The following is a 27,893-nucleotide window of genomic DNA, read 5'->3' on the forward strand; positions in this document are numbered from 1 at the left end:
CCATCAGGCAGGAGGCGCCTACTAACAGACCTACAAGCGATGTTTGTCAAGTGCTTCTGTGGGCCTAGTGCTGTTCTGTACTAATATCAACCCACTTAGTTCTTCCTACACAGTAGGTCTTATTATGCCCAATTTACAGATGAGGGAAATTGAGGCTCAAATGGGTAACTTGCTTGCCACAATCACACAAGAGGATAAGAGGCTGGCTTTGCCCTTCATCACCTGTGGTCCTTTCTGCCTCTCTACAACCCCAGTCCCCTGCCCAAGTCATCAGCTAAGATGATCTCAGCCTCTCTTTCCCTCTTGCTCACTCTGGAACCAGCACAGGATTTGAGTGAGACAGATCTGGGTTCTACTGGGGTCAGGGACTTGATTCTAAAGCCCCAGTTTTCTCATCAGACAACCCCAACCTAGGTGGGCCATTGTGCGGTCATACAGGTTAGGACCTTGCCTTCAAGTGTGGAGACACCAGGGACCAGGGCCTCAGGCCTGCAACCATTCGTCTCACCTAGTAACGTGGGATTAAAGAATGCCCCCTCTCATGGAGTCACTATGAGAATGAAATGAACCTCAGGCCCTGGCGCTGAACTTGGCACCTACTTGGTACTTGCTACATGAGTTCTTCTTTTTTTCCCCTTCATTTTTCTGCAATAAGAGTAATACTCATTGATACTTATTTTGTGCATAAGTAGTCACATCAACCCCCTAAGTCCTTACAACAGCAGTTCTCAAAGTGGGGTCCCTGAACTACATTATCAGCATCAGTGAGGACTTGTTAGAAATACAAACTCTCTGCCTTGACTCAGACCTAGAGAATCAGAAACTCGGATGGTGGGACCCCAGTCTGCTTTCTGGTAACCCTCTAGGAGACTCCAATATAAACTAAGATTTAGGAACTGCCTGTTTATAACAACCCAGTGAGGCAGATGCTATCATTATGCTGTTTGTATAGAGGAGGAACCTGAAGCTCATAGAGGTTGAATGACCTGCTCTGGGTGACATGACTGCCAAGTAGCAGAGATAGGATTTGAACCTGGGACACCTGGCATGAGTCTGAACTTGGAACCTCCACATTGGACTCTGATGATGCAAAGCCTATGTAAATGGGGAATTCCAGATCATGTCTGCGACATGGACCCCCTCCCAAACTAGGCAGATGGTCCCTTCCTTGCCACAGTGCAACAGAAAGTCCCCTCCCCCTCCCAGGGCCCTGCAGGCACAGCTACAGCCATTTTCAACACTTTATTGGGGCTCTGTCAGCCCCCAATAAATATAATACATTAAACTCAGAGCTGAGGGAATCATGTACCCCAGGAGGCACCCCCCACAACCCCTTCTGGGCAAAATAAGTTAGTGGTGGGCCTGCTGAGGGCCAGGCCAGCTCTCTGGCTGGGCAGGTAGTGGTGGCTGGACGTGCACACACTGGCCTAAAGTGCATCTCACATCTGTGGTCCCCACATCTGCATGTCCCTAGTCAGGCCACCGAGAGGAGTGGGCAGGAGGCTCCTGGTGCTCCCACTGTGCCAGCAGTGGTCGCCGAGGCTCTGTGCGTCCATCTGTCCATTTGGGGGGATGGCCATGTACTGGACATCCTCAGGAGAAGCTGTCATCAGGCCGTGGCTGGGAGTCAAAGGGAGGATCTGAGACGGCGATGCCTTGGTGCAGCTTCTCCAGGGAGAATTTCATCTGGTGGAGGAGGTGGGCAGGGTGGGGTGAGCATTGGTGGGGGATGCTGCTGCCCCAATCCCATCTTCAGGGGGGACACCTGCGGGAGGCCCAGAGAGACCTCGCTTCCCACCAAGCTCACCCCGTGAGAAAGCAGAGCCATGCTATGCCCACTTTAACTTCCCGGAGGCAGCAGAGAGAAGGGACTTAATGTTTGTCCAGGACCCAGCTGGCCTGGGTTCAAATCAACCACCTTTTTTTGACTCCCTGAATCCTTATGGCAGCCATCCCCAAAGGGTGGTCCCCAGACAAGCACTGTCAGCCTCACTGGGGAACTCGTCAGAAATGCAAAATCCCTCAGCCCTACGCTAGACTTACCCAATCAGATGCTACTTACTGGGTGATCTAAGGGCAAGGCCCTCAACTGCCCCAGGTTTCAGTTCCCACATCTGAAAAATGGGCCAGTAACACATGCCTGCTTCACAAGCATTATTTTGGGGACCTGGTAGGTCAACACCTAGAGCCTGGCAGACAGTAAGTGCTCGATGCATGTTAGTTATGGTTAATATCTACTGTTTGACCTTGGGCAAGTTCCTCACCATGGGCTTTAGTGTCCCTAGTGCAAGATGAGGTTAGGGAGAACACTGTCCTCAGAGGGTGGGGGTCAAGTAAGTTAGTCCCATGCAGCACTTAGTGCTCAACCTAAGTGCTCACTTCATGTCTGTTAGAATTCATGAAGTCAGTGCTATGACCTTGGCAATTTGACAGAAAGGAAATTCATCAGAATTTAACTCAGGATGGGAGGTCCTGCCTTTTCTTTCTATGAGCGAGGGGGCCCTGGTCTGCATCCCCTCCCATCCTGTCTGGCCCAGCACTGCTTACAGTATGGTGTCTCCCTCCTGGCCTGATTTTAGGGTGCAATGGGGCCCCTGAACACAGGCTCACAATGGTATTCAGTGGTTAAGGAAGGTCCGGACCAGCAGTGATTTCACCATCAGCCCCAACTTGGGTTCTGATTCCCAAGGGAATCCACCAATTCCAGACACGCTTCAGCTTCCCGCCTCCCATCCCCACCTGAGGCACCTAGCTCAGTGACCCATCTTTGCCATCGGGCGCCTACAGGGGCCTATCTCAGTGCTATCCCAGCTGCTGCCAGGAACCTACTGGGGCCTGTGGGCATTGTCACGTGGTGATGCCACTTTTACTGAGAGCACTTACTGTGTGCCTGGACTAGGCTCATGCTAATAACAGCAAGCAACATATAAAGTGTCCCTCATGTGCCAGGAATTATTCAAAACATGAACTCACCTATTTAATTCTCATATTGATCATTACTTCCTTTGCAGAGGAGGGAACTTAGGCCAGAATGAAGTTACTTGCACGAGGTCATACACCAGAATGTGGATCTGGCTGCCCCTGAATTATGGGGGTGTCTAGAGCAAACCCCTTCTGGCAACCCCAATGCCCTTTGGGGAACCCCTCCATCACCCATGGTCCATGTGACCCCTTAGCCTCTTCAAAACAGGGAAGGGTATAAGAACCAATCTAGCCTACCCTTGGCTACAGCGATTAGGTTAGGGATGGGCATGTGACCCCACCCCCAGCAGGGCCAATGACAGTAGGTCATTCCATTGCAGGTATCACTTTGGAGAAGAGGGAACCCTTAAAACAAAGCCAATCCTAGGTACCAAGAGATGGCGTAAAGAATGGGATTCTTACTAAACTAAGTGGCTGGATCCACTCATGCCTGAAACATCCCTAAATGTTTTTGCAGTATGTGAGGCAATAACTTCTCTTTCTTCCAGCCCATCGATTTTCCAGTAACCCTGTGAGGTAGGGACTATGAATAGCTTCCCCATTTTGCCAAAAATGAAACTAGGGCCCAGAGAGGAGAAGGCATCTGCTACATCCCAGGATTTGAACCCAGGATCCTACAGCTCCAAAGTACCATACGCCTCTTCCCCACACCCTGCCCTGGCCAAGGTGGCACACTCACCTCATCCAGGAGCTCCACGGAAGCCCGCAGGATCTGCCTCCATCTGTGTACCTCAACGCTGTGGAACTGCTTCTGCAGGGCGAGGATCTCAGCCCACTCTGTAGCTGTCTGGGGGAACTTACTGCAGGGGATACAGGGCCTCAGTGGGGCCTTGGCCTCTCTTGACCTGCCCAATCTTCCTCCCAACTCCCCACTGCGTCCCCCCCACCCCCAGCTCCCCACTCACCCCTTGGCTAGGGCCAGACTGTGCCAGGACTCAAAGGTGTGGGCCGTCCTCTCCAGGGACCACAGACGGTAAAAGAGGAGGACGTTGAGGGCGATGAGGACAATGAGGCTGGGGGCAGACGGCAGAGGTCAGGAGCCCTGGGATATGCACATGCCCAACTGGGGCCCTGACCTGTGTACCGCTCACCCGACCACACACACTGAGGGGCGCCCACGATCACCCGCCTTGTCAGAGGAGGAAACTGAGACTCAGAGGGAGACAACGTGCCAGGTCCACACAGCCAGTAAGCAGCAGCTACGGCTCAAACCCAGGCCTGCCCCATCCCCATGCCCTCTACTGCCATGCCAAGCCACCTCCCTGGGAAAACCTGGTAGGGACATGAAGGGGGGAGAAGAAGCTGCAGCAGGTAGGGAGACATGGGGGAGAGATGGAAGGGGAGAGGAGGGAAGGGGAAGGGAGGGGAGGGGAGGGGAGGCGTGGGAGGCAGAACCCTACCTCACACATATCCTGAGGAGGCAGCAAGTGGGGGGACAAAAAGATGAGACCTTCCCAGCCTGTCCTAACTACCCCGTCCTTTCTCCCTCCTGGGCCACTCTGAGCTGAGCCTGCCACAAGGTCTCTCTGGACTTGTGTATTGGGACACTGAGGCCCAGAGAGGCTGGGTGTGCAGCTGACCTGACCATGCACTCTCCGAGTCTCAGGTGAGGAGTCATCTCCTTGCCCAGGAACCTTTCCTGATTATTCCAGCTGCCCACCTGGGTGGAAGCCTTCACTGGCTCCCACAGTTTAACACCTCCCAGGCCTGAGCCCCTCTTCCTGTGCTACCCCATCACAGCCCTGATCACTCTGGTTTAGTGTCAGCTGCCCCCCCACCCCCACCCCCCAGGACTATGGGTCACCACTGTATCCCAGCATCACCTAGCTTAGGGGTGATCACAGAAAATATGTACAAATGTCATTACTTCCTCTGTATGCTTCTCCCTACTCACCTCTGAATTTCTCATTCTTTGGGTACCTGCCCCCCATCCCCCCGAAGCCCTCCCTTGACTCTGAGGCTATGCCAGGCCCCTCTGAATTCCCAGACACTGAGCTTCTGCTCTCCCAGCAGGGGAGACTTCTTCACAATAAACTGAGCGCCTAAATTGTGCAAGGAGCGCTGCCTAGCACATCCTAAATGTACTCTCGTTTTAACCCATGCTCCCACCTAAACAGAAGCCTGGAGAGGCCAAGCACTGGCCCCAGGTTAGATAGCAGGCCTAGGCCCCACCTGGGTCTTACTCACACAATGCTGATGAGAACCAGGGCACTGGGGACGCCTACCCCGGGGCCCTGGTCCATTGATGGTTCAGAGAAGCGGGAGCTGAGGGAGCCTGCGAGAAAGCAATTCAGGTCAGACAGGCAAGTCCTAGGCCACCCCACCCAGGTTTCAGACTCCTCCGCCTGCCCCTCCCAGACTCTGATGGCCTGCACCTGAGGTGTGCATGCCAGCTCGGGTGCAGGGGTCGGGGTCTGGGTGCTGGGGCCCGTCGCTGTGAGCCCTCCAGCTTAGGGGCCGCTTCCGCCGCCGCAGGCCTGACAGCAAGCCTCGGGTATCCTTCCCGCTTTCCTCCAGAGACAGCTTCTCGGCCTTGGCAAGCTCTCGCTCTGCAGAAGAGGTAGGGTTCTGGAGGTCTGCCCCTGGCCACCTCCCCACCCTGGCTCAGACCCCCAACCCTCACCTGCCCCTTACCCAGGTGGTGGAAATAATCCTCAATGCCATTCCATGAGTTCTTCTCAATCAGAGACTTCACCAGGCTCCATGGCTGCTTTCGGTAACGGATCTCAGAGGACACTCTGGGGTTGGGGGACAAAGGATGGGGATCAGGGTCAGACCCCAGCCCTTGCTGCCCAGGTGTGTTCTTCCTTTTCCCTAATTCACTCAGACACACTTACCATCCTGCACTGCACCCCCAACTCATCACCCCACTCTTCCAAAATGCAGCCACCTCAGCCCTCAGTCCCTTTATCCACATAGATTTAATTGCTGCCTTAGCACTGTCCCCTCACAAACTGAGGTCTTGGCCCAGACCTAATCCCTAAACCTCTTCCATCCTGATGTTGCACCCCAACTCTATGTGGGGGTCCAAGGAACATCTCAATATGTCAAAAACCGAGACCCTGATCTTTCCACAAACCTACTCCCCCACTTTCCCATCTCCATCAGTGTTAGCGCTGTCCTTCCAGAGACTCAGGCTAAACACCTTGATGTCATCCTTGACCCCTTTCTTTCCCTCACATTCACACCCAGTGGGCACCACCTACAAACTCCATCCAGGACATAAACTCCTCTACCCTTCCACTGCTCCACCCTGGTAGCTTCCATCCTCTCCCGCCAGGACCATTGCAGCAGCTTCCTCACTGGTCCCCTTCTCCCATCCTTGCCCTCCACAGCCTGCTCCCCATATGCAGACAGAGGGAGCCTGGGAAGCCCTGGGTCAGATTAGGATCCTCAGCTTAGAGCCCTCCCTGGCTGCCCCTCACTTCTCAGCATGGCCCACAAAACCCAGCACCATCTGGCTCTGCTACCTCCTCAAATTCACCTCCTATTCTTCCTTGTTCCACTCCACTCTTGTTTCCTTCCTACACTCCTGCCTCAGGGCCTTTGCACTGGCTTTTCCATGTGAATTGCTCCTCCATCTCCTACAAGTTCTTGGCGAAATATCCCCTTCTCATAGGGTCCTTCCTTATTCAAAGGAGAACCCACCTCTGAACCAGCCATCACACTCAGCCTGCCAACATTCTGCAGATTTACATATTTATTGTCTGATTCTGCATTAGAATATGAGTCCCCTGAGAGATTCTGTTTAGTCTTCCTGTCTCCCCAGATCCTGCAGCAGAGCTGGGCAGTGAGTTGTTCCCTTGGGCAATGGATCACTCCCTCCTGATGGCTCAAACATCCACAGCAGACAGGACCCATTTCACAGGAGTTCCCTAGACCTCCTAGTACTAGTGAGGGTTCAGGGACCCAAAGGGACTTCCTTCACCCTAGAGCCAGCCTTTTTGCTCCTCTGCCAGGGTGGGAACCACCGTTCTGCTGCTGACTTGGGGTGAGGTGGATGGGATGGCCCCTGGAACTGGCAGGGCTCAGGTCGGGAGTGAGCGGCTGCTCACCGGAGTCGGGCCTTGTTGCGGGCGAGGCCCAGGATGCAGTAGCGATGGGCAGTGTAGAAGTAGTCCTGGTAGGGGATGCCCTGTGTCAGCACCTCCGAGTCCACCACGCACCCGCCTGCCTGAGGGCTGCGCCGGAAAAGCGTCTGCATGAAACCGGAGGAGGAAAGTCAGGCTCCGCCCTGCGGCCGCACGGCCCCGCCCCCAGCCCCCCACCGCACGCCCTCCCCCCCCCCCCCCGCCCCCACCCACCCACCTGAGTCTCCACCACGGAGGCGCTCTTGGGGCCCAGCGGGTTGCTGATGGGAATGGTGTAGGTCAGCACTCGGCGTTGGTGGCACTTGCTGTCCCCACTCCAGGGGCTCAAGGTCACATCTGGGGGAGGGAGGGAGAAGCGGAACGAGTAGACCCTTTTCCAGTCCTTTACCCACAGGCTTTTGGGCCCGTTCTAATACTCTTGCCCAAACCAGTTTCTTCTCTGTGTCTCTGCCTTAGTGTCTGGCCCCTCTTCCTTCTGGGATTCTAGAACTTTAGATGCTGGTGATGATCAGAGCTGGACCCCTTTCCCCCCCACAGTTCTCACCCCTTGTGGAGACCATCTCATTCACTTCTGCAGCCTCGGTTTTCCCTCTCTCCCGGCCTGGACTTTTCCCCTGAGCTCCAGACCGGGGGTCCTGCAAACTCCTAAACACCTCCTCCTGGACATTCTTGGAGCTCCCCACAGTGGCCTCAGCATCTCCCACAGGCCTGCCCCTCCTCAGGTCCCCACATCAGGGGTAGCCCCACCATCTTCTAGTCTCCCACCAGAGCCCGGGGCTCACCCTGGGCACCCACCTCTCCTAGCCTGTCAGCACCACTGACTGTTCACTCAGCCTCATGGACATCACTCCTGGTTGAGTCCACCCTTGTCAGCCAGGTCTCCTCCCCAGCCTCTCTCCAGGCTTCTGACCTTAGTCTCCCGATCTGGTCCAGGGTTATCTTCCTAAAGCGAAATCTGACCCTGCTCCTTTCCTGCTTAGAACACTCCATGGCTCCGTTGTGAACCAAGAATGTGCCAGTCGCTCCAGAATATAAGCATAATTTTGAGTGTTGGGGAACTTGTATCCTTCCAACACAAGGCACGGTCTTCCTGACTCTGAAGAGGATTCTATATGGCTCATTTTCATCACTATAGAAAAAATGTGACAAAGAAAAACTGCCACCTCACCATCCCCTCTCCTACCTGACTCTCTCCTATAGCCTCCCAAGTCCTCAGCTGGTCCCACCATCAACCCTTCACTCTCACCAGGAGTTCTGGCTTCTCTCCCCACACCTGGTCTCAGGAGCTGAACTTCAAGGGATTTCCCTCGGCACCTGCCTCTGGCCTCAGAGCCTTTGCAGGTGTTGCCCCTGCCCCTGGATTACTCTACTCTCACCCCCTCCCCTTTACCTGGCCAACCTCAGTGCCTCCTTCAGCTCAGGGTTTAGATCACATCCTCCCAGCAGACTTCCCTGTAGCCCTCCAAGATCACAGATAACCTCTGTATTCATAGCCTCAGGCTTTTTAAGCTCATATCCCACCTGCCATTTCACAGGATTCTCAGTGCTGAGGGCAGGCACTCATCTGTCCCTTTCCCTCCTGGGCCTCTGAGCCTTACATGGCTCTGAGACAGTTGGGACTAAATGGATGGTCTTTAGCCTGCATTTATTAAGCACTTAGTGTTCAAGATACTTTTTTTTTTTTGCACGGGTAGGCACCGGGAATCGAACCCGGGTCTCCAGCATGGCAGGCGAGAACTCTGCCTGCTGAGCCACCGTGGCCCGCCTGAGACACTTTTTTACTATGAGCTCATTCAGTTCTCTTGAGAGCCCAACGAGGCAGTGCTATTATCATACCTCCACTTGACTGAAGAGGAAATTAAGGCACAGAGAAGCCCAGAACCTGCCTACGGTCACTTGGCCAGTAAGAAGCAGAACCACTCTGTCCTCAAACACCCAGCTTTTAACTCCCTTGGCCCTGCCAGCCCTAATCCTCACAGTAGCCACCTAACTGGGAGCTGCTGGGGTGCCCCGCCTCCTGACCTGTGAACTTGCACTGCTGCAGGAAGCCCTGAAGAAAAGGCGAGTCTGAGAAGAGCATCTGCTGGAGCCGCTCAGCGCCCATGTGAAAGACGGAGTTGATGAGGAGACGGCCAGAGAGGTCAGGAAGCAGGGCGGCCAGGTCAGCTGGGGGACAGACAATGTCGGCATCCATACTTCCCTCCTCAGGCAGCCCCCCCAGTTTTCCCCTGGGTGACTGCTCCTCCCGGGACTTGTGGTGTATGTGGGCAGACCCATCTTCCCGACCAGAGTGGACACTGATGCAGAGTGTAAATCCATCCCTGTGGCCATAGGGATTGGTGCAAGGTGGGCACGTGCCCCAGGCCCAGCCAATCAGAGCCACCTTGATTAATTCAGGGTGGAGCACCCACCTAGGGTCGGCCAATTGTAATTGCATTGATTATAGTACAGGGGTACAGAGGTACAGGGGTATAGGGCTGGGCATGTGCACCAGGCTGGGCCAGTCAGTCACAGTGACTGGTTTAAGAGTGGGCTCCATGCTCCAAGCTGGACCAATAAAAAATAACCTCAGGGCTTTTGCTGCAGCCACTGGAAAAAACATGCTTGCCCTCTGCTGGGATTGCCTGGTACAGGGCTGGGGCTATCTTGGCCCCGAGAGAAGAGCCAACCTGGAAATGAAGCTGCCACAGAAGAAATGGGAATAACAACAACAGTGAAGATAATAATAATGGCCAATACTTATTGACTGGTTCAAGGGCTTTACACATATTAACTCATTTAATTCTCTTAACGACAACCCTTTGAGGTGGGTTCTGTTATTACCACTCCCATTTTTCAGATGAGGAAAAGGAGGCTCTGAGAAGTTAAATGATTTGCCCAAGTGACACAGCTAGAAAGAGATAGAGTCAGGATTTGAAACCCGGCAATCTGGCATCAAAGTCTGTACTGTTATCCATCCTGCCATGCTACCTTCGAAGCAAAGTCAAGAGATGGACATATTTCTCACCGTACCATTTGAATGTCTGGATCAGGCCATACCCGCTTACCCTCCAGGTTTTCAGTCCCATGAGCCAATAAATCTCGAGTTAGGTTGCTCATGTGAATGAATCATGGGGCCCACGTGTCTCACCTTCCTCCCCTGTGGACGAAGAGGAGTTACTCGTGTCTGTCAACAGCTCCTCGCTGGGCAGCAGGTCCAAGGGGCCCAGGGAGGTGGGACCATCAGGCTGGGTGGGCTCTGTGCTCGGAGGTTCAGCCACCGGGGTCACCGTCTGACTGGAGGAGGCATCCAGCTGCCTGTCTGTCTGCTCATCCTTGTCCTCCTCTGCCTGCAGACAAGGCCTTAATCTAGCCTCGCCCCACCCCCAGCCCAGCCTGGAGACCCTCCGTGTGTCTACACCAGCCACAATGGATTTGAGACCATCTAGACCTCAGCAGAATAACCAAGGCTGGTATGTAACGAGGGCTAATAGCTGAGCTGTAAGCCCCACCCAGGTTTGTCTCAGTCTCTTGGGCCATGAGCTTTCTTACTAGTCCTCTATTCATCCCATGCCCCATCTGTCCATCTCTTGCCCCTTTCTCACCCTTTCTGTCTGTTTTGTTCCCCCTTTTACCTGTTACTCTTTCCTTGTCTGTCCCTATTTTCCCTGCCTATCTTTCCATCTCCACCCTGTCCCTCCATCCATCCCCTCTCTGTCCCTCCATCTGTCCCCTCCCTCACCCTTCCATCCATCTCCATCCCTGTCCCTCTGTTCCTTTCCTGCCCTGCCCCCCCCCCGGCAATGTGTTGGTCTGTCCCTCTCCCCCACCCAGCTCCCAGCCTTCCTCTGCCTCTCCCTGTCAGCAGCCCCCTCACCCCAGGGTCTGCATCGCTGCTGGCCCGGGAAAGGTTAGGGGTGATGCGGCCGCGGCGAGAACCCACTGGGCTCGGCTCCTGGCTGTGGTCAGCTGCCCCCGAGGGGGTGATGTCGCTCAGGGCAATCACATCTCCCACCTCCTTGGGGCTCCTGCTGGGAAAGGGAGAAGGTGGGACCGCCACATCCTTGAGACCCCACATCCCCTCCTGGTTCTCCCAGCCCATGGACAGCCACCTCTCTCCACCCTGGACTCCAGGAACTCTGCATACAGCCCCTCCTGCCCCACCCTCAACCCCAGGAATCCCCCAGGCACCTCTTCCCTCCCCACCTCCGACTCACCCCAGACCATTCAACTGCAAGGGGCAGACATAGTCTTCATCCTCGCTGGTGAGACCCAACTCGGAGCCGTAGCACTGATGCACCAGGTGCCAGAGTTCGCGGGGACTCAGCGTCTGGGCAGGGCGTCAGGCAGGCCTTCACCCAGGGGGCCAGTGACCTTTCCCACCTGCCCTCAGTTCCCCTGGTTCCCACAAGGGGGCAGCCATGATGCCTGGGGCCATATGGTGCCCACTACTCTCCTTACCCCTCCACCAGAACCTCCCAGCTACAGCCCCTCTACATGCCTGGCCCAGTTCTGAGCATCTCATGTGCTAGACCTTCCAAGCCCTCATCATACTCCCATGAGATCTAGCTAGTTAACGTTTCCATTTTTCAGAGAGCACAGAGGACCAGAAAGTGGAAGTCAGGTGTTCAGGCACACACGGGTGACCAGAGGCAACTCTTAGACTCAACCCCAGCCAGACTCCCTATGCTGAACTCCCCCTACCCCGCGATTATTTTCCCAAGTGTCCTTGGAGGCCCTGGGATTTCAGCCACCCAGAGCCAGCATTAAAAGAAATAAAATAAATCTGCAAAGTCTCAAGCAACAGTGTTTCTCAAAACCCTAACAACATCTGGACCATAGAACAAGCCACAGGATAAAGAACTCGGCTAACTATCTAATCTGAAGGAAAACTGGATTACCCCAAATATCCACCAATCACAACTTGTTTAGTCTTCTTCTTTTCCTTTAAAACTCCTGCCTGGAAATGCCACAACAGGACATGACTTGGGTTGCTACCTGAATCTGTGCTCCCTGAATTGCAATTCTAAGATCCTAAATAGATGCCTTTCTTGACTTGCAGCTTAATTTGTTATTTCTGGGTTGACACCACAGGGTGGTGACGGTGATGATGATGATGATGATGATGATAATAGTAGCAGCAGCTGATATTTGATGAGTGGTTACTATGTGCCAGGCACTCTTCTCACCTATGCTAACTCAGTCTTCAAAACAACTCTAAAGTTGGTGGTAATATCATTTTAAGAAAATGGTGCTGAGGCACAGAAGTGTAATGACAATGCTAAGGTCATCCAACTAGCAAGTGACAGTGCTAGGACATGATCTTAGGAGCCCTGGGATTATCCACTGCAAGACCCAACCCCATATGGGCTGACATCTCAGGGCACTCATTCTGGGATCTGCCCTGGGTGTTGTGAAAGTAGAGACAGTCATCATTCCCATTTGACCAGGTCCCATTTGACTTGTCCCAGGTCACTGAGCAGCTCAGCAATCAGGATGCCATTTGAACCCCAGCAGTCCGGCTCCAGGGCTTGAGTTTTGAAGCCTCCTCTGCCCTTACTCTGCTTTCATCTACTCTGGCTCTACGCTGTCCCTCCCTCAGCATTCTTGTCCAACACTCTTGTCTCTGAGGATGGACACTGCTGGAGCTGCTCCAGGGAGAAAAGAGTCATTGAGAAGGCAGAACATTGAACTCTGTACAGCTGGAGGAGCTGCTTTGGGACTTTTATAGTACTATCAGCTGCCAGTAGCAGGCATTGTATGATGTCTACAGCTACCCACCCTCCCTCCCTCCTTGCCAGCACAACTCAAGTCGGGGGAGTGAAAATCTTCTTCAGCTCCAGGAATGAATGTTGATGGGTCTATACCAGTTCGTCTTCCTTTTGCCAGATACTCAGCTTCCTTTGCAACTGAGGGTGGTGATAAGACTCAATTCTAGCCAAGGAAATGCAAATAGAAGTTTGCTATTTTCCCTCTCTGATAAAAGGACAGCAGCTTTCCACCTACCCCTTTCTTCTTTCATGTTTGGGACACCTCTATTAAGCTATGATGCCTGGAGCTGTAGCAACCATCTTGCAACCACTAGGAGACAAGAACATGGACCACACACCAACATGTAGAGGGTGACAGTGTGGAAGCATGGATGAGAAATTGGATCCTTGATGACAGAGGGGAGCCACCAAGTCTACCCTGGGTCATCCCCCTTCAGACCTCTTGTTTTATGACAGTGTGGTCCAGAACCTGACACCTGGGCCAGACCTCCAGCTCTGCCACATAAGAACTGATACAACTGTGAGCAAGTTTACCTCTCTGGCCCTCACTGGTAAAAGACAGATAACCAGGCTGCTTCCTTGCATGGCTATGAAAATCAAATGAATTAATTCATGCAACAGAACACAGGAGCACCATAAGTATTTGTAATTATGATTACCTTATCAAATAAACGAGTGTCTGTTTCCTTAAACCATGGTTTGGTTGGGTTCAGTTATTTGCAGCTGAATGCATTTCATGCACAACCACAGTGGGTATTCCAAGAGGAATACCAGCTCAGGGCTGGTACACTGTCAGACTGTCAGAATGCAACAGGACAAAGTCTAAAACCCTTTACTCAAAACCTTTGGGTCCGGATATAATTCCAAATCAATAAGCTTTAAGAAAGATATTGTGGTCCCTATAAGTTTAATACTGTATGTTTTAATTAGCATCTACAATAATAACTATTATAGTACCTAGTATACTGTACACCAGAGGTTTTCAAAGTGTGGCCTAAGGATTCCTGGGGTACTCTTAGACCCTTTGGGGAGAGGTTATTATAAGATGCTATTTGTTTTTTTCACTCCCATTCTCTCATGACTGCATAGAGAATAGAGTTTTCCAGAGCTACATGACATGTGATGATGTCACTGCTCGATGGCTAATGCATTGTGTACTTGTGTATTCTTGTGCTTTAACACTTACCCACTTTCAGTTGCTAATATAGTAAATATCAACAGATTTATAATCCACTTAAGCAAAAGTTATTTGGTGTCTACAATAATTTTAAAGAGTGTAAAAGGTTCCTGAAATAATGTTTTGAGAATCACTGGTATAATCTACACTAGGTATTATACTATAACTTTTTATTTAATTACAATTGTATATATACTTGCACCCCATTCATACACATTAGTATTTTAGGCTGTAAAACATTTAAATAGTCACATTAATTGAAGCAAATAGACCAGTCTGTGTAAAGAAGGTAGCCACTAGCCATGTGTAGCTGTTAAAATTAAAATGAATCAAAATGAAATGAAAAATTCAGACCTTCAGCCACACCAGCTACATTTCAAGTGCCCAACAGGTCCATGTGGCTAGCAGCTCCCGTTCTGGACAGTGCAGGTGGGAAATGCTCTATTAGAATATCCAATATATAACTAGGTATTTCTCTGCCAAACATACAAAAAGAGCCTCCTCGTTTCCAAAGTGTCTTTGGTTTGCTGGTGGTGAATAAGGGGCCCTTGACTGAACCTGTCCGCTTTGGGGGACCCCAAGGAGGATAAGGGGGAACACTTGGCTGCCCCCTGGTGGGTCTAAGGAGAAAGCAGCCAATGCAACTACTCTGGGCCACATGAAGAGCTGGAGTTCCACCAGCAACCCAAGTTTGGCAGTCCTGGCTCCACGGCCCACCCTGGCCGGCTCTCCCTTCCCAGCCCAGGCTCACCTTTTCAAGGAGCGCATTCTGCCAGAGGCGGAAGATGAGGAGGAAACAGCGGTCACGGGCCCCAAAGGAGGTGAAGAAATGCTGTGGGGCAGAGAGGGGTGTGAGTGGGGTGGAGGGAGAGACAAAGACAGAGGCAGGGGCATCTCTGCCCTCATCCATACTGTCCCCTGATCTCCACCCTGATGTGCTCATGCATTTAGTCATTCCACAGAAGGTGGATCCCATGCCCAACCCTGTGCTGGGTGACGATGGGGTCACTGTGGCAAGGAGCAGCCCTTGGCCCTGTCCTCAGAGCTCACCATTTCCAGACAGAGGGCCGAGGGGGTCTAGAGCTGTGACAGGGGCACTTTTCCAGCCTCCTTGCCACTAGGGGAGGTCGGCTGGCCCAGTTTTGGCCAAAAAACACAAAGGGAAGACTGCTGTGAATCCCCACCACCATTGCCCTCTCTTTCTCCTTCCTGTGGGAGCCGCTGGTGTGAGGCAGCCATCTTGTAAGCATGAGGCAATTATCCTGAGGACCAAATGAAGTCAGGGAAGGCTTCTATGGGGAGGGGTTATCTGAGTTGATGAATATGTAAGAGGGAACAATTTTCCTATTGCACTGGTTTGAAAGGATGTATGTCCACTAGAAAAGCCATGTTTTAAACTAAATCCCATTTCATAAAGGCAGAATAATCCCTATTCAATACTGTATGTTTGAAACTGTAATCAAATCATCTCCCTGGAGATGTGATTTAATCACAAGTGGTTGTTAAGCTGGATTAGGTAGCGACATGTCTCCACCCATCTTGATAATTTTCTGGAGTCCTATAAAAGAGGAAACATTTTGGAGAAAGGAGATTCAGAGAGAGCATAGAATGCTGCAGCACCACGAAGCAGAGTCTACCAGCCAGCGACCTTTGGAAATGAAGAAGGAAAACGCCTCCCAGGGAGCTTCATAAAACCGGAAGCCAGGAGAAGAAGGTAGCAGATGATGCCGTGTCCGCCATATGCCCTTCCAGATGAGAGACAAACCCTGACTCTGTTCACCATGTGCCCTTCCACTTGAGAGAGAAACCCTGAACTTCATCGGCCTTCTTGAACCAAGGTATCTTTCCCTGGATGCCTCTGATTGGACATTTCTATGGACTTGTTTTAATTGGGACATTTTCTCGGCCTTAGAACTGTAAACTAGCAACTTATTAAATTCCCCTTTTTAAAAGCCATTCCATTTCTGGTATATTGCATTTCGGCAGCTAGCAAACTAGAACACCTAAAAATATGGTCCCCGGGCAGCTGTGTGAGGGAATGAATTGCAAGGATCGAGACGGGGTCTAGTGTGAGGACCCAGGTCAGAGATGACGGGGGCCAGGCAGGGCTGGGCGGGGGCTGGGGGAATAAACAGCAAGTGACAGAATTGAGAAGCTTGGGGTACAGAATAAACAGGGTTTTGCCCTGACCGGCTTCTGGGGGGGAAGAAGGAGTTGCGAAGATCAGAGACCACATGGTCCCCCATCATCCGTCAGGTGCCCCAGCTTACCTTCTCGCTTTCTGTGCAGATCTGGATGGCATTGGGGATCAGTTTGGCCGTCTTTTCCTTCTTCAAACACGTCACCTCCTTCAGCTGGATGGAAATCTGGGGACGAAAGGAGGGTCAGAGGGGGCATGGACCCTGCCCAGTCCAGGGCTCCCCATCCCCAAGCTCCAGCTCACCGTTGTCTCCCAGCGGAAGATATTGCTATAGAAGCAGATCCAGTTCTCAGAGAGATAGAGGCGGCCTTGAAGGAGGATCTCACGCTGCAGGGCACAGGAGTAATCTGAGAACACCGAGGGGAGAGGCAGGCAGACACCTGAGTCACCCGCTGTCCTGGGCCAAGCCAGGCCAGGGGAAAGGGGCAGGAGGGCTCACCCACGATGAGGCGCTCAGCTTCAGGGAGTTTGCTGAACAGTTTTCGGAAGTCTTCGTTGCGCTGTTTGTAGGTGGGGCTCAGCATCTGGAAGAAGTTGGGGAGGTAAGGATTGGGATAGAGGCTCAGATCCCCAATTCTGCCCCAGAACCCCCCAGTCTCCTCAGTCCCCAACAGACTCTCTGGGTTTCTGGTTCCTGAGACCAACAATAACGGCAGCCACGGTGGCCGTTAGGACAGCTGCCAGTTACTGCTTTCTTATCTAAGCCAGAACCTGAGCCAGGAACCCTCCAGCACCAGCAGCTCCCCCTGGAGGGTCCCTTCACCCTTGCAAGGTAGGGACTGTTTCTCAGAGAGAGGAAAGAGGTCCGGAGAGGCTAAGCAACTCAAAGTCACATAACATGTAAGTGCTGACCCCAGTACCTCGCTTTGACTGATGCAGCCTGGGGGCTCCTGGCCCAGCACCCAGTGCCCCCACCCCCAGCCTCCTCGTCTGGACACTTACACTGTACCAGCTCTGCATCTTCTGCAAGAGAAAGGAGAGGAGTCAGAATGAGCCCCGATTCCCCCTCCTGCCCCTGCACCCACCCCACCTGCGCTTACACCCACCTTGCTGTTGCGGATGAAGTTCCGGCTGCCTAGGCTCTGGGTGCTGGGCGTCCCTGGAACCCCACCCTTCTCTGAGGAGCTGTCTGACCCCTTCTCCACCATGGTGCCCAGTTCAGGCTCAGGTGGGGGCCGGCTTGGGGGCAGGAGCTGTAGCCGCTTACGGAGGAATGGGGAGCTGCTGGGTGTGCTCCTGCCGGAGTGGGGCGTGGTGCTGGGGGTGGAGGAGGAGGAAGAAGAGCATAATGGGGCAAAGAAGACCACTTAGCAGCCAATTGATCCCTATCCACAACTCATCCATCCGTCCGTCCATCCATCCGCCCACTCATCCACCCCTCCACAAGCACACCAATCCATTCTCCATCCATCCACCTGTCCTACTCTTTACCAGTGTAACATCCAGCAGGTTCCCTAATCTCTCTGTCTCAGTTATCTCATCTGTAATCCAGGAATGATAAAACACAGTCTCATTGTGTTGGATTTTTTGTTTGCTTGGTTGTTTTTTTTAGAGTAAGCAGGAAAATGAGAGGACATGCAGGCAAAGACAGGTGAGAAAGGCTTAAGATTAAGGGGCGAGAATTTTCTGAGGGGGAAGTTGAAGCAGGCTAGAATAGGGAGAGAGCCCCAGCAATGTGGGGCCATATGCTTTTGAAGATTAGCTTTATTTACTCCCCCTCCCCCTTCCTCCTTGCGGCTCTTTCTCTTACCCTCCCTTCTCCAGGGTTGTGCCTAAGGTAGATAGTGCATTTGCGTGGGTAAGTTGGCGCCACACTTCTCCATTGATGACTCAGCCATGTGGGGTCATATGGGGGTGTTCCATGTAAGTGGGTAGCTATCAGGCGGGGTGTCTATGCAGCACACAGGCCCTCTTGACCTAGATTAACGGTCTTTGCTCAAGGGCTTCTTCTCATTTTTTTTTCTCTCTCCCTATTATAGCCTGCCTCAACTTCCCCTTCAGAAAATTCTCGCCCCTTAATCTTAAGGGTTGCTGAGGGATGAGTCTGTCTTCTGTAGCTGTTTCCTGCTTGTTTTGAGGGTTAAATGAATCAATCCCTATAAAGTGCCTCTGACCATACCTGACACATAGCAAGCTCTCAATAATGCCCACAGTTTCTTTTAATTCATTCATACAAAAAAGATTTACTGAGCAGCTACTACCCATTCAGTTGCTTGAGCCAAAAACTTAGACATCTTAATTTTTTTTTCAAATTTTCTTCATGTCTCATTTCTAATCTATTAGCAAGTCCCATCAACACCATCTTAAAAATCGGTTTCCATCATACCCATTTCTCCCACGGAGGCCCAGCCTCCATCCTCTCCCACCTGGACACAGCCTCCTCCCTGGTCTCCCTGCTCCTGTCCCTGTCGCCCCATAGTCTACTCCTGCAGTCAGCCAGAGGGAGCCTGGGAACCCCTGTGTCAGATCAGGTTCCTCCTGGTTAAGCCCTCCCCTGGCTGCCCCTCACTCCAGGTAAGAGTCAAGGTCCTCACCACAACCAACAACTCCCTAATGATCTGGTCCTGCCACCTCCTTGACTTTTTCCTACCCCCTCCTCTCCAGCCATCCTAGCCTCCTTCTGTCTCTTTAGCTCACCAGCTTTTGCACTTGCTTCTGCACTTGCTGTTACCTCTGCCTGGTAGACCCTTCTGAATCTCCAGCATAGCCAGCTCCGTCCTATCACTCGACTCAAATGCTCCACCCCGGTCACCCCCACGCCCTCTAAACTCATCCTTTTCACTTATTCAGTTTGTTTACTGTCTGTCCCAGACCGTGAGCTTCAAGAGGTCTTGGTGGCCACTGTCTTCCCAGCACACAGCGAGCGTTCAGTACACATTGGTAACTAATTTAATAATCTGGGTGCTGGCTGGAGCCGGGGTTGAGCAGAGACCGTCAGATGTGGTTCTTGCCTTCGGAAAATTAACCATCTTGTCGGGAGCAGACACTAAACAAAGCCGCACAAGTGACTGTATGAACACAAACTACAACCAGGGCCGTGGAGTTAGTTGCATGGTTGATTCTGTGCTGAAACTATGGCAAGCTCTCCATTCAAGTAATTTCATTAATCCTCAAATAACCCTGTGTGCTTGAGGTACATCTATCCACTTGGTAGAAGAGGAGCCGGAGGCTGGAGGAAGTAAAGCTGCTTGCCCAAAGGTGCGGGGCTGGGTATGTTTTGGGGCAGGATTTGAACTCAGGTGTCTTAATCTATTCTAGGGTGGGGGTGGGATTACCTCAACCACTTGGGGCTCCCCAAACTGGTCTCTCTTGCCTCCAAGGCTTTGCACATGCTGTTCCCTGTCCAAACCATCATGTTCTCTTCTTTACCTGGCAAATTCTAATCCATCCTTCCAGACTCATACATTACCTCCCTTTGGGTACCAAGATATCCTTGGGAAGGTCCCATCAGATCCCATTCCACTCTGCTTCCACTCTGTCTGGGTCCCCCATTCTGGCCCAACCCCTCCGCCTGGGCTTCCCCAGCCCAGCCTCAATCCCTCCAGGCTGTCACTGTCTAATGACAGGTCATCTTCCTCACAGGTCCATGAACTTCCTGATGGTAAGCCTTAGTGTGGTCTTGGTCACTGCCCCGTTCCCAGCATTATACAGGACAGGGCCTAGGGCAGGCAATCATATAATACTTATAAAATGAACTTTTGGAATACAATAAATGAATTAATAAATGAAAAAGACAGTGCCCCAGGCCAATACCATTTCTTCTGAGACCATGGCGGCAGCCCCCTCCCTGGTCCCCTGCTCCTGTCCCTGCCCTGCTACTGCACATAGCCAGAGAGAGCCTGGGAACACCCAGGTCAGACCATAACCCTCCTGACTGCCCCTCACTCAAGGATGGTTCCTTTCTGCTCTCATCACCTCCTGGCTCACTCTCATCTGTCTCCCACCCTGGTCACTGTTCCTGAGTCCCAAATACTCTCCGTGCCCCATATATTATCCTTCTCCCCACACTGGGCTGTGAGCACCACAGCTGCAGGCATTTTTGTCTGTCTGTACTCCCAGCCCCATAGCCTAGGATGGGCCTGGCACACTACAGACTCTCCGTGAACACTTGCTGGGGTGGGCTGAGTAGCAATTGCCCTCCCCACAGGCGTGTACACCGTGGGCCCCCAGTGGGTGGAACTGCTGCAGACCACAGTGCAGCAGCTTGGAGGTCCCAGAGGGCAGCGTGTTCCCATCTCAGCTCTGCTGCTTCCTCCCTATGTGACCTCGGGAAAGTATCTTAACCTGTCTGTGCCTCTGTTCCTCTTGTGTGTAATGGGAATTATAATAGCACCATATACTGCCTTGCAGGGTTATTGGCCATCTATGGGAAATCCAGCACACAGAAGGCGTGTTTGTTTTATTGAGGATGTTTTTCCCTTCGGCGGCCTCTGCTGTCAAACTTCCAGTGGGCCTATGATCCTGGCACTATCCCAGGACACCTGTCTGAGATGCTATGCTGACTCTGACAGGTACAGCAAACCACCTTGACATGACCTTGGCAACCCCCACTAACTGCCCCCATGCTTCCAGGCATTAGCCCTACAAGTACAAGCTGAGCATCCCCTGTGCCAGGCAGTGGGGACATGGAAGTGAGCAAAACAGATGCAATTCCCTGCCTACTGGGGCAAACAGACAATCAATGAGAAGAGAGAAATGAGCAGGAAGATTTCAGATACTGGTCAGTGCAATGAAGCAGCGCTGCTTGTCGTGGTCTTGGGACAGGGTTGTTAGATATGCAGTTTCCGGGACCGGCCCCAGACCTGCTGAATCAGAAATTGGGGGTGTGGCCTGGGAAATTCCCATGTACACTCAATGTGAGGACCACACAAACCAAGGAGGGGATAACTGGGCATGGGGATGACTTCTTTAGTGGGAGTGTTAGCCAAGGTCTCCTGGAGCAGGGAGCACTTGGGCTGGACCCCAAAGGAAAAAGAACTGATTGGGCAAAGGGTGGAGCTGGGGAGGGAGGGAAGGAGGGCCCAGGCCCATTTTGTGGGCCTCATGGGCCTTGGTCAGTAGTCTAGGTTTCACCCTGAGGGCACTAGGGAGCTATGGAGGGTTCTAAAGAAGTGGTGACCACACCTCTCCCTGCCTCATCTCACCTCTCTAGGCTTAAATGCAGACCTTTCCTCCACCCTATCCTCCTGCAGCCACAGGTCTGGGGGCAGCGGCTGCACCACGAGCTCTCCTTCCTTAACAGGGCAAAGAGGAAGTACCCACAGGCTGGCAGTCTGCAGCAGGAGGAGGGAGGAGCCTAAAGGGGCAGGAGAACCGTTATTGGGGTAGGGGCGGAGACTCAGAAGAGAACAGGGTTCCTGCCACAGCATTCTATCCCAGACTTCCATGGGCCTAAACAGGCCCAGGGCCACTGCTGGCTAGAGAGGGGTACATACAAGGTACAAAAGAGGGAAGTTTGGAGATAGTCGCAGCAAACTGCATTCCCCTACAGTTGCAAGAAGTCTCTCTCACACACACACACACACACAAACTGAGTCACAGACATGTAACTGTCACACACAGATCTAATGACAGTGCCAGACACACAGAGAAAATTCCAGAATAATTATACACACACACACACACACACACACACACAGCCACAGCACTACAGATACATTATAGTCATCCAAAGTCCCGGAAGAGCTACACACACATATACACATTCACACGGAACTGAGGTGGGTCACGGAAACATATAGAGAACCACGGAAAGTCCCAGCTATATTTCATGAACACAGATTCTCAGTAAAGGAGAGCCACATAATTTTCAAAGTCCCCAACTAACACATGCACAATCCCAGCAGAGTTAAATCCTGCATTCAGCCAACACGTGTTGGTTGAACGCCCCTCTGCCCTCACGATGTTCACCGTTGGGGGGGGGGGTGAGTAGGAAGGGGGCAGACAAAGCAAGGAGTTACTTTAAAGGGGCAAAGGATGAAGATGCCAGCTGTTGTCACTATGATAGAGAGAAACTTGACATCCACACAACCATGAAGGACTTGAGAATAACAGTTCCAGGGGCATGGACAAACTTCACTAGCGCAGTGGCCAGGATGGGCACAAATGCATGAGGCAGGTTTTGTAAACTGTCCCAAGGAAATAAAGGTCAGCTACCATCATTGCTTCCAGAGTGTGGGGCAACACTCAGGGCCTCGGGAAAGAGGGTCCCAGGCCACAGAAAGCTACCAGGGGCTTCTCTCATGCTCTTTACACACACAGCTGAACACTTGGAGCCCCAGGCAGGTACAACAATGTCATAATGGATACACACAAGAACTTCACCCATACGTAGATGGATCAGAGGTAAATTACAGGCACAACCACAGAGGATCACAACCACACAGGCAGAGCCCAAGACACACAACAATGTTAATAATGGACTCACAGATCCATTGGCACAACAGCAAATAGATTCAGAGGCAAATTACAGGCACACACAGGTACAGAGGCTCCATAGCTATACAAACAGAGCCTCAGACTTACACAGGTATACACTAAAAAAGTCACAATCAGACACAATTAGGTCATTTATATTTACACATGGAGCCACAGATGAATGTGCAATATCAGAAGGTGTGTATATACTACCAAATAACAACAAGAAACAGGAACTTAACACTCACATCCAGATGGAAGAGGTAAACTACAAGCACAACCACCAAGGATCACAGCCACACACGCAGGGCCCCAGACGCACACCACACAATCACAACCGGACACATACAGGTCACTTAGGAGTGCCACACGGAGCCACAGATGGAATTAGAGGAAGATCACACACACAAACACTGAGAAGGAGGATCACAGCTGCCGGAACACCAGGAGCCCCAGACACACGTACCCACGCTTGAAAGACACGTATTCATAATCAGAAACACCAGCGCACACCGGTAGGCGGGGAGGAGGTCAATTTCGCGCCCACACGACTCCTGAGGGTCTCAAGCACGCAGACGACATCCTTCCTCCTCCCCCTCGGCAGCTCGGAGACTCGCGACAGACACGAATAGACGCAGAGGGGCTGCTCTCGGGCCTGGACAGGTCTCCGCGGCCTATCGGCTCTGGACCTGCCGGGGCTTGTGTCGGCGCAGCCGCCGGCCCCCACTTCGATCTCCGGACCAGAAACCCGGGCCCGTGTCGCACCCACCCCTCGCCTCCCAGGAGAGGCGGGCCTCTCAGGCCTGGGAGGGTCCGCAGGCCGCGTTCCCGGAGAGATGTGCTCCCGATCCCCAGCCGAATCCCCGCAAACCACGCCAATGGCGCCCCTGAGCCAGCCCCGGGGGCTCTTCCGCCGGCCGCGCTCGCCCTTCGAGCTGCAGCCCTAGAACCCCTAAGCCCCCGCGCCCCATCACTCCCGCCTCCATCCCACTGTTTCCCCCGGCCGGGCCCCATGCGCACAAACTCGCAGAGCTCGGCTCGGAGGCCGGCGCCGGTGCCCGCGGACCCCCCAGACCGGCCGTCTCGCCGGCCCTCGCCACCCCGACCGCTTCGGTCCTTACTCGAACATGGATGCGGCGCGGCGGGCGCACCCAGCCAGAGGGCAGGGCAGGGTCCGGCTGCGCGGGGCTGGGCTGAGCAGGGCGTCCCCGCAGGGCCCCGGCTTCGCCTGCCTCGGCCGCCGCCCCCAGCCGACCCGCCGCCCGCACAAAAGGCCGGAGCCTCCCCAGGCCGCCGCAGCGTCAGACACCCCGTTCCTGCCCCCGCCCCGTGGCGTCACGGCGCCGCCCCCAGCCCGGGAGGGAAGGAGGGGGAGGGACCCGCCGGGGCTGGGGACGGCGGCTGGGGACGCTGTCGAGGCCTAAATGGGGAGAAACACAGAGAGGGAGAGAGGAGAGAGCGAGGAACGAGAAGGGCGGGCGGGGGGAGAGAGAGTGAGAAGAAGGGAGACCAGAGGGAGCGGGCAAAGTGTAAGGGACAGATAGAGGGACACGGTGGGGGGGTCGTGGATGGGGGTTTGAAGAGAGAGCCAGAGAGAAGGCGCAGGGGCGCCTGGAGGGAGAAGCCGGGGAGAGCAGGGAGAGGAAGGGAAAAAGAGACAGAGACAAAGAATCAAAGGAGAGACAAAGAAAGGAGCAGGGGAGAAAGAAAGAGATGGAGAGAGAGAAGGAAGGGCCGATTTTATTTTAAAAACATACTAACAAGAACTAAACTCACCATGATGGCGACTGCCTTGGCCCAAGTTGGGAGTACCAGATAACGGGAAAGGGGTCCCCAGCACCAAATATCCCCCTGACTAGGGGTTGCAACGGAGATGATGGGACAAGAGGACACAGAAGTGTTGCGGAATGGGGGGTGGAGGATTGATAAGGGATGAGAGGTACCTACCCTACTGGCAAGAAGAGAGCTGTGTAGATTTGTGCTTCCTCCCCAGACCGAGCTAGAGCCCAGCCTGCTCCCTGCACTCCTGAGACCAGAGTCCCACCTCACAGCTTCTGGGCCAGCAGAGGCAGGGAGAGCCCAGGCCCCAGCACAGGGACTTGATCCCCACACCTGCTGCAGGTTCCCATCACACACACACACACCCCCCATCCCATGCCAAAAACAAAACAAAAAACCAAACTGCCCACTTCTCCATTTTGGTCAATGGCAGCTCCGTCTTTCCTGCTGCTCAGGGCCAAAACCTGCCAGGCCCATATCCAGAAGCTCTTCTCCTCTCCTGTCCACTACCTCACTCTGGTCCAGCCTCATCATCTCCTGCCTGGACCATTGTAGCAGCCTCCTCCCTGGGCTCCCTGCTCCCCAGAGGGAGCCTGTGAACACCTGGGTCAGATAAGGGACCTCCTGCCTGAACTCTGCCCCTCACTCCAGGAAAGAGTCAAAGTCCTCACCACAGCACCAAGGCCCGGTAATCTGACCCCACCATCTCCTTGACCTCCATCTCCCCTTCACTGCTGTCCAGCCCCCCAGCCTCCCTACTGTTCCTCTAACTCCTTGGACACAGACCTGCCTCCTGGCCTTTGCACCTGCTATTCCCCTGTCTGTGGTGCCCTTCCCTGGATCTTCCCTGGGCTGCCTCTCAACTTCAGAACTCAGAGAGACCCTCCTTCCATGATCTCCCTCTCTTTTTCTCTATTTCTGCTTTCTTTCTCTCTATTTCTTTCAGACTGTTTCTTCTTGTGAGATGCTATTTCTCTTTTAATTAGGGAATATTTCTTTCAAACAGGCAAAAAATATAATGGTCATCTACATCCCCACCACCCATATATAGTAGATATGGATAATTTGCCATTTTTGTTTCAGATTATTTTTTTTTTAATAAATAAACTATTACAGTAACAATCAAAGCCCCAGCTCCCTCCTTTCTCTGCACCCATCCCCCTGGGAACTCAGTGCCCTGAAGCTCATATGTGCATGTTTCTATCTGTTCTCTACATCAAGATGTACCCACCCCCAATATATCCTATCGTCCAGTGTCTTTTGAAAAAGATATACAATAAGACTCATACTGTATCATTTTGCAGCTTGCTTTTTTCATCCTCATTGTTTCTGAGATTTCTCCGCTTGGATTCACAGAGCTCTGCTTCATAAATCTTAACTCCTGTGTATGCCCATTATTGGAAGAAATCATGTTAGATTTTTCTATTCAGGGCCAGAGCAATTCTTTCCTTTCTCCCTGTAGGCTTGGACCTCCTAGTTTCTGTCTTTTTAAGCTGGAAGGAGTATTTCTTTACCCAAGTTGTGTTTCAACATCATTTTTTTTTTTTTTTGGACCATTAGCTGAAACAGGAAATACCTTTTACATCAGCCCCCAGTGCACACTTACAAATAGGTATGATGCCACAAAGTTTGCAGGAAACCACACTGTCCTCACCACACTTCCTATACTCTGTTCAGTTCAGTTCTATTCTATTTCAGTTTTGAAGAAGAGTGCTGATCGCAAATCTACTACGTTGGTTCCATGGCCACAAATGGGTCACAACCCCCAGTTTGAAAAACACTGGGTGAGTCAAAGTGGGTGGCCACCTCCAGTCTTAGTAGACAATATTCTGATGAGCTCACAGTCCTTTCCAAATGCACGCTCCCAATTGCCTGTTTTTATTTGTACGTCAATTTCATGACATCCAGGCAAACTGTAATTCACCTGCAACCCCCACCCAGATAATGACAGTCACAGAGAACCCACCCTTGGGCATGCCTCCCCAGAAAGAGAGATTTTTTTCCATCCCACTGCTCAGAACTGACCTGTCCTGGGACACGCTCTTGAGGTCTGGGGTTCTTAGCTGCTGCAGTCGCCTGGGAGCCGGGGTGCAGGGGGGTGACTCCCCATCACTGGATGGCGTTATGTAAATGGAGGGCACTCCCAGGAGCCTCCAGGGCTCAGGGGCCAGGCCCTGGGCACTGCCGTCCTGTAGCTGCTGCTTCTGCTGCTTGGTTGGGGGGACAGGCGAGCCCTGGGCACCACTGTGACCTAGTGGCGGTGCCCAAGGCAGCAGGGGCAGGAGCTCGGCCATGGGGAAAGCTCTGCCCACCTGGTGGGAAGCTTTGGGCAGTGGTGTGGTCTCTAGGAGCGAGAAAAGAGAGGTGAAGGGGAGAGTCCTTGTCTAAACACTGCCCCTCATCACCTCCCCCCTGCTCCCCAGAAGAACAGGGACATGCCATGTCATGTGTCAAAAGTACAGTTTGGGGATTAAAGAGCTCTGGGTGGGATTCCCACCTCTGCCAACGTCCTCCTTCTGCAACCGGAGCCTCCGCTTCCTCTTCTGGAAACAAGAGCTCCTTAAGATATCTGAAGATAACGACCTCCTAAGGCGGCGGGGCAGTGCCCAGTCGCTTCAACATGCAGAACGCAGAGCCCAGGGTCAATACTCACTTAAGTGCTCAGGAAACATCTGTTCTTGCCCTAGGCTGAGGTTAATTTTTTCCTAGTGGTCACCAAGGCCATTCCCTGGGTCTTCCATCCACCTCCCACCCCATGTTCCTTCCCCACACAGAGCCAGGAAGGGGCCAGCCCTGAGTGGACCCCAGAGGCTTCAAGCCTGGATAATGGCTAGTCAAGTGGGGATGAGAGTCAGAATCCAGGATTTCCCTTCCCTGTTTGCTCAGCAATTGCCCCTCCCAAGACAAACAAAGGGAGGGTGGCTGGCTGTGGCCTCTTGGCCTGGGAGGAAGCCAGGCTAGTTCCTGTGTTTGTAGTTTTAGTGTTGGGGGCCCCTGGGTCTGGGGAGCCCAGACTAGAGTCTGCCTGCTCATATAGCAGAACACAACAAGGCCTTCTTGGCATCCCGCTGCCCAGGGAATAGGGAAAGAGGACCTCTGGGTCCCAAAGAGGGTCTGTCCTGGTTTGGGATAGACCCCGACTCTTGTAGTTCAGACCTGGATCCAGCACCCTTCCCAGGCACCCCAGTGCTCCTACCTTACAGATTCCTCTTCCTTCTGTCTTCACAGGTTCAGAGTTTCAGAGTAGGGACAGAAGAGCAGGCTGAGGCTGCCCCCTGGGAGTCCTGGCTGGGTTGCAGAACCATGACCTTGCAAGCCGGAATAGCATGTCCGGCTGGAGTCATGTTACTCTAAAGCCAGCTGTTCCGGGGAGAAAGGACAGAGTAGGGGTGGGAGGTGTGCTCACACTAGGGAGGAGGCCATGGTGGGGCCATCTCACCCTTGCCTTCTTTGCCTCCTCAATTGTGGAATAGGGTCTCCTCACCTTGCATCTCTAC

At 52.9% G+C, this 27,893-nt stretch overlaps 1 protein-coding gene across 14 annotated transcripts; it reads right to left on the minus strand.

Annotated features, from left to right (window-relative positions):
* Positions 1-1,229: 1,229 nt before the first annotated feature.
* On the minus strand, positions 1,230-27,893 carry GRAMD1A (GRAM domain containing 1A). 14 transcript variants are annotated; one of them, XM_077132167.1, is made up of 21 exons: positions 27,593-27,893; positions 26,894-26,939; positions 26,422-26,740; positions 17,247-17,457; positions 17,143-17,163; positions 16,640-16,724; positions 16,444-16,547; positions 16,271-16,366; positions 14,752-14,832; positions 11,270-11,382; positions 10,930-11,083; positions 10,204-10,402; positions 9,096-9,239; positions 7,291-7,409; positions 7,038-7,180; positions 5,617-5,720; positions 5,358-5,531; positions 5,170-5,257; positions 3,888-3,995; positions 3,662-3,782; positions 1,230-1,686 (listed from the first exon to the last, which is right to left on the minus strand). In XM_077132167.1, the coding sequence occupies exons 3-21, from the start codon at positions 26,688-26,690 to the stop codon at positions 1,594-1,596; spliced, it is 2,427 nt and encodes an 808-aa protein (XP_076988282.1). In that variant the 5' UTR covers positions 26,691-26,740; positions 26,894-26,939; positions 27,593-27,893; the 3' UTR covers positions 1,230-1,593. The 14 variants fall into 14 exon arrangements, with proteins under 14 accessions (XP_076988282.1, XP_076988285.1, XP_076988283.1 ...); XM_077132170.1 differs by having other exon boundaries at positions 26,894-26,965; XM_077132168.1 differs by lacking the exon at positions 27,593-27,893 and adding an exon at positions 27,050-27,246.

This window comes from Tamandua tetradactyla, chromosome 16 (genome assembly GCF_023851605.1).
Source record: "Tamandua tetradactyla isolate mTamTet1 chromosome 16, mTamTet1.pri, whole genome shotgun sequence".
Taxonomy (NCBI): Eukaryota; Metazoa; Chordata; class Mammalia; order Pilosa; family Myrmecophagidae; genus Tamandua; species Tamandua tetradactyla.

What these genes read in the sequence shown, in the direction of transcription:
- GRAMD1A (XM_077132160.1), bottom strand. An exon ending in TTGCAGTTGAATGGTCTGGG is followed by an intron (nt 11,084 to 11,269) that starts GTGAGTCGGAGG and finishes TCCCTTTCCCAG; the next exon opens with CAGGAGCCCCAAGGAGGTGG. An exon ending in CCTCCGTGGTGGAGACTCAG is followed by an intron (nt 7,181 to 7,290) that starts GTGGGTGGGTGG and finishes GGTTTCATGCAG; the next exon opens with ACGCTTTTCCGGCGCAGCCC.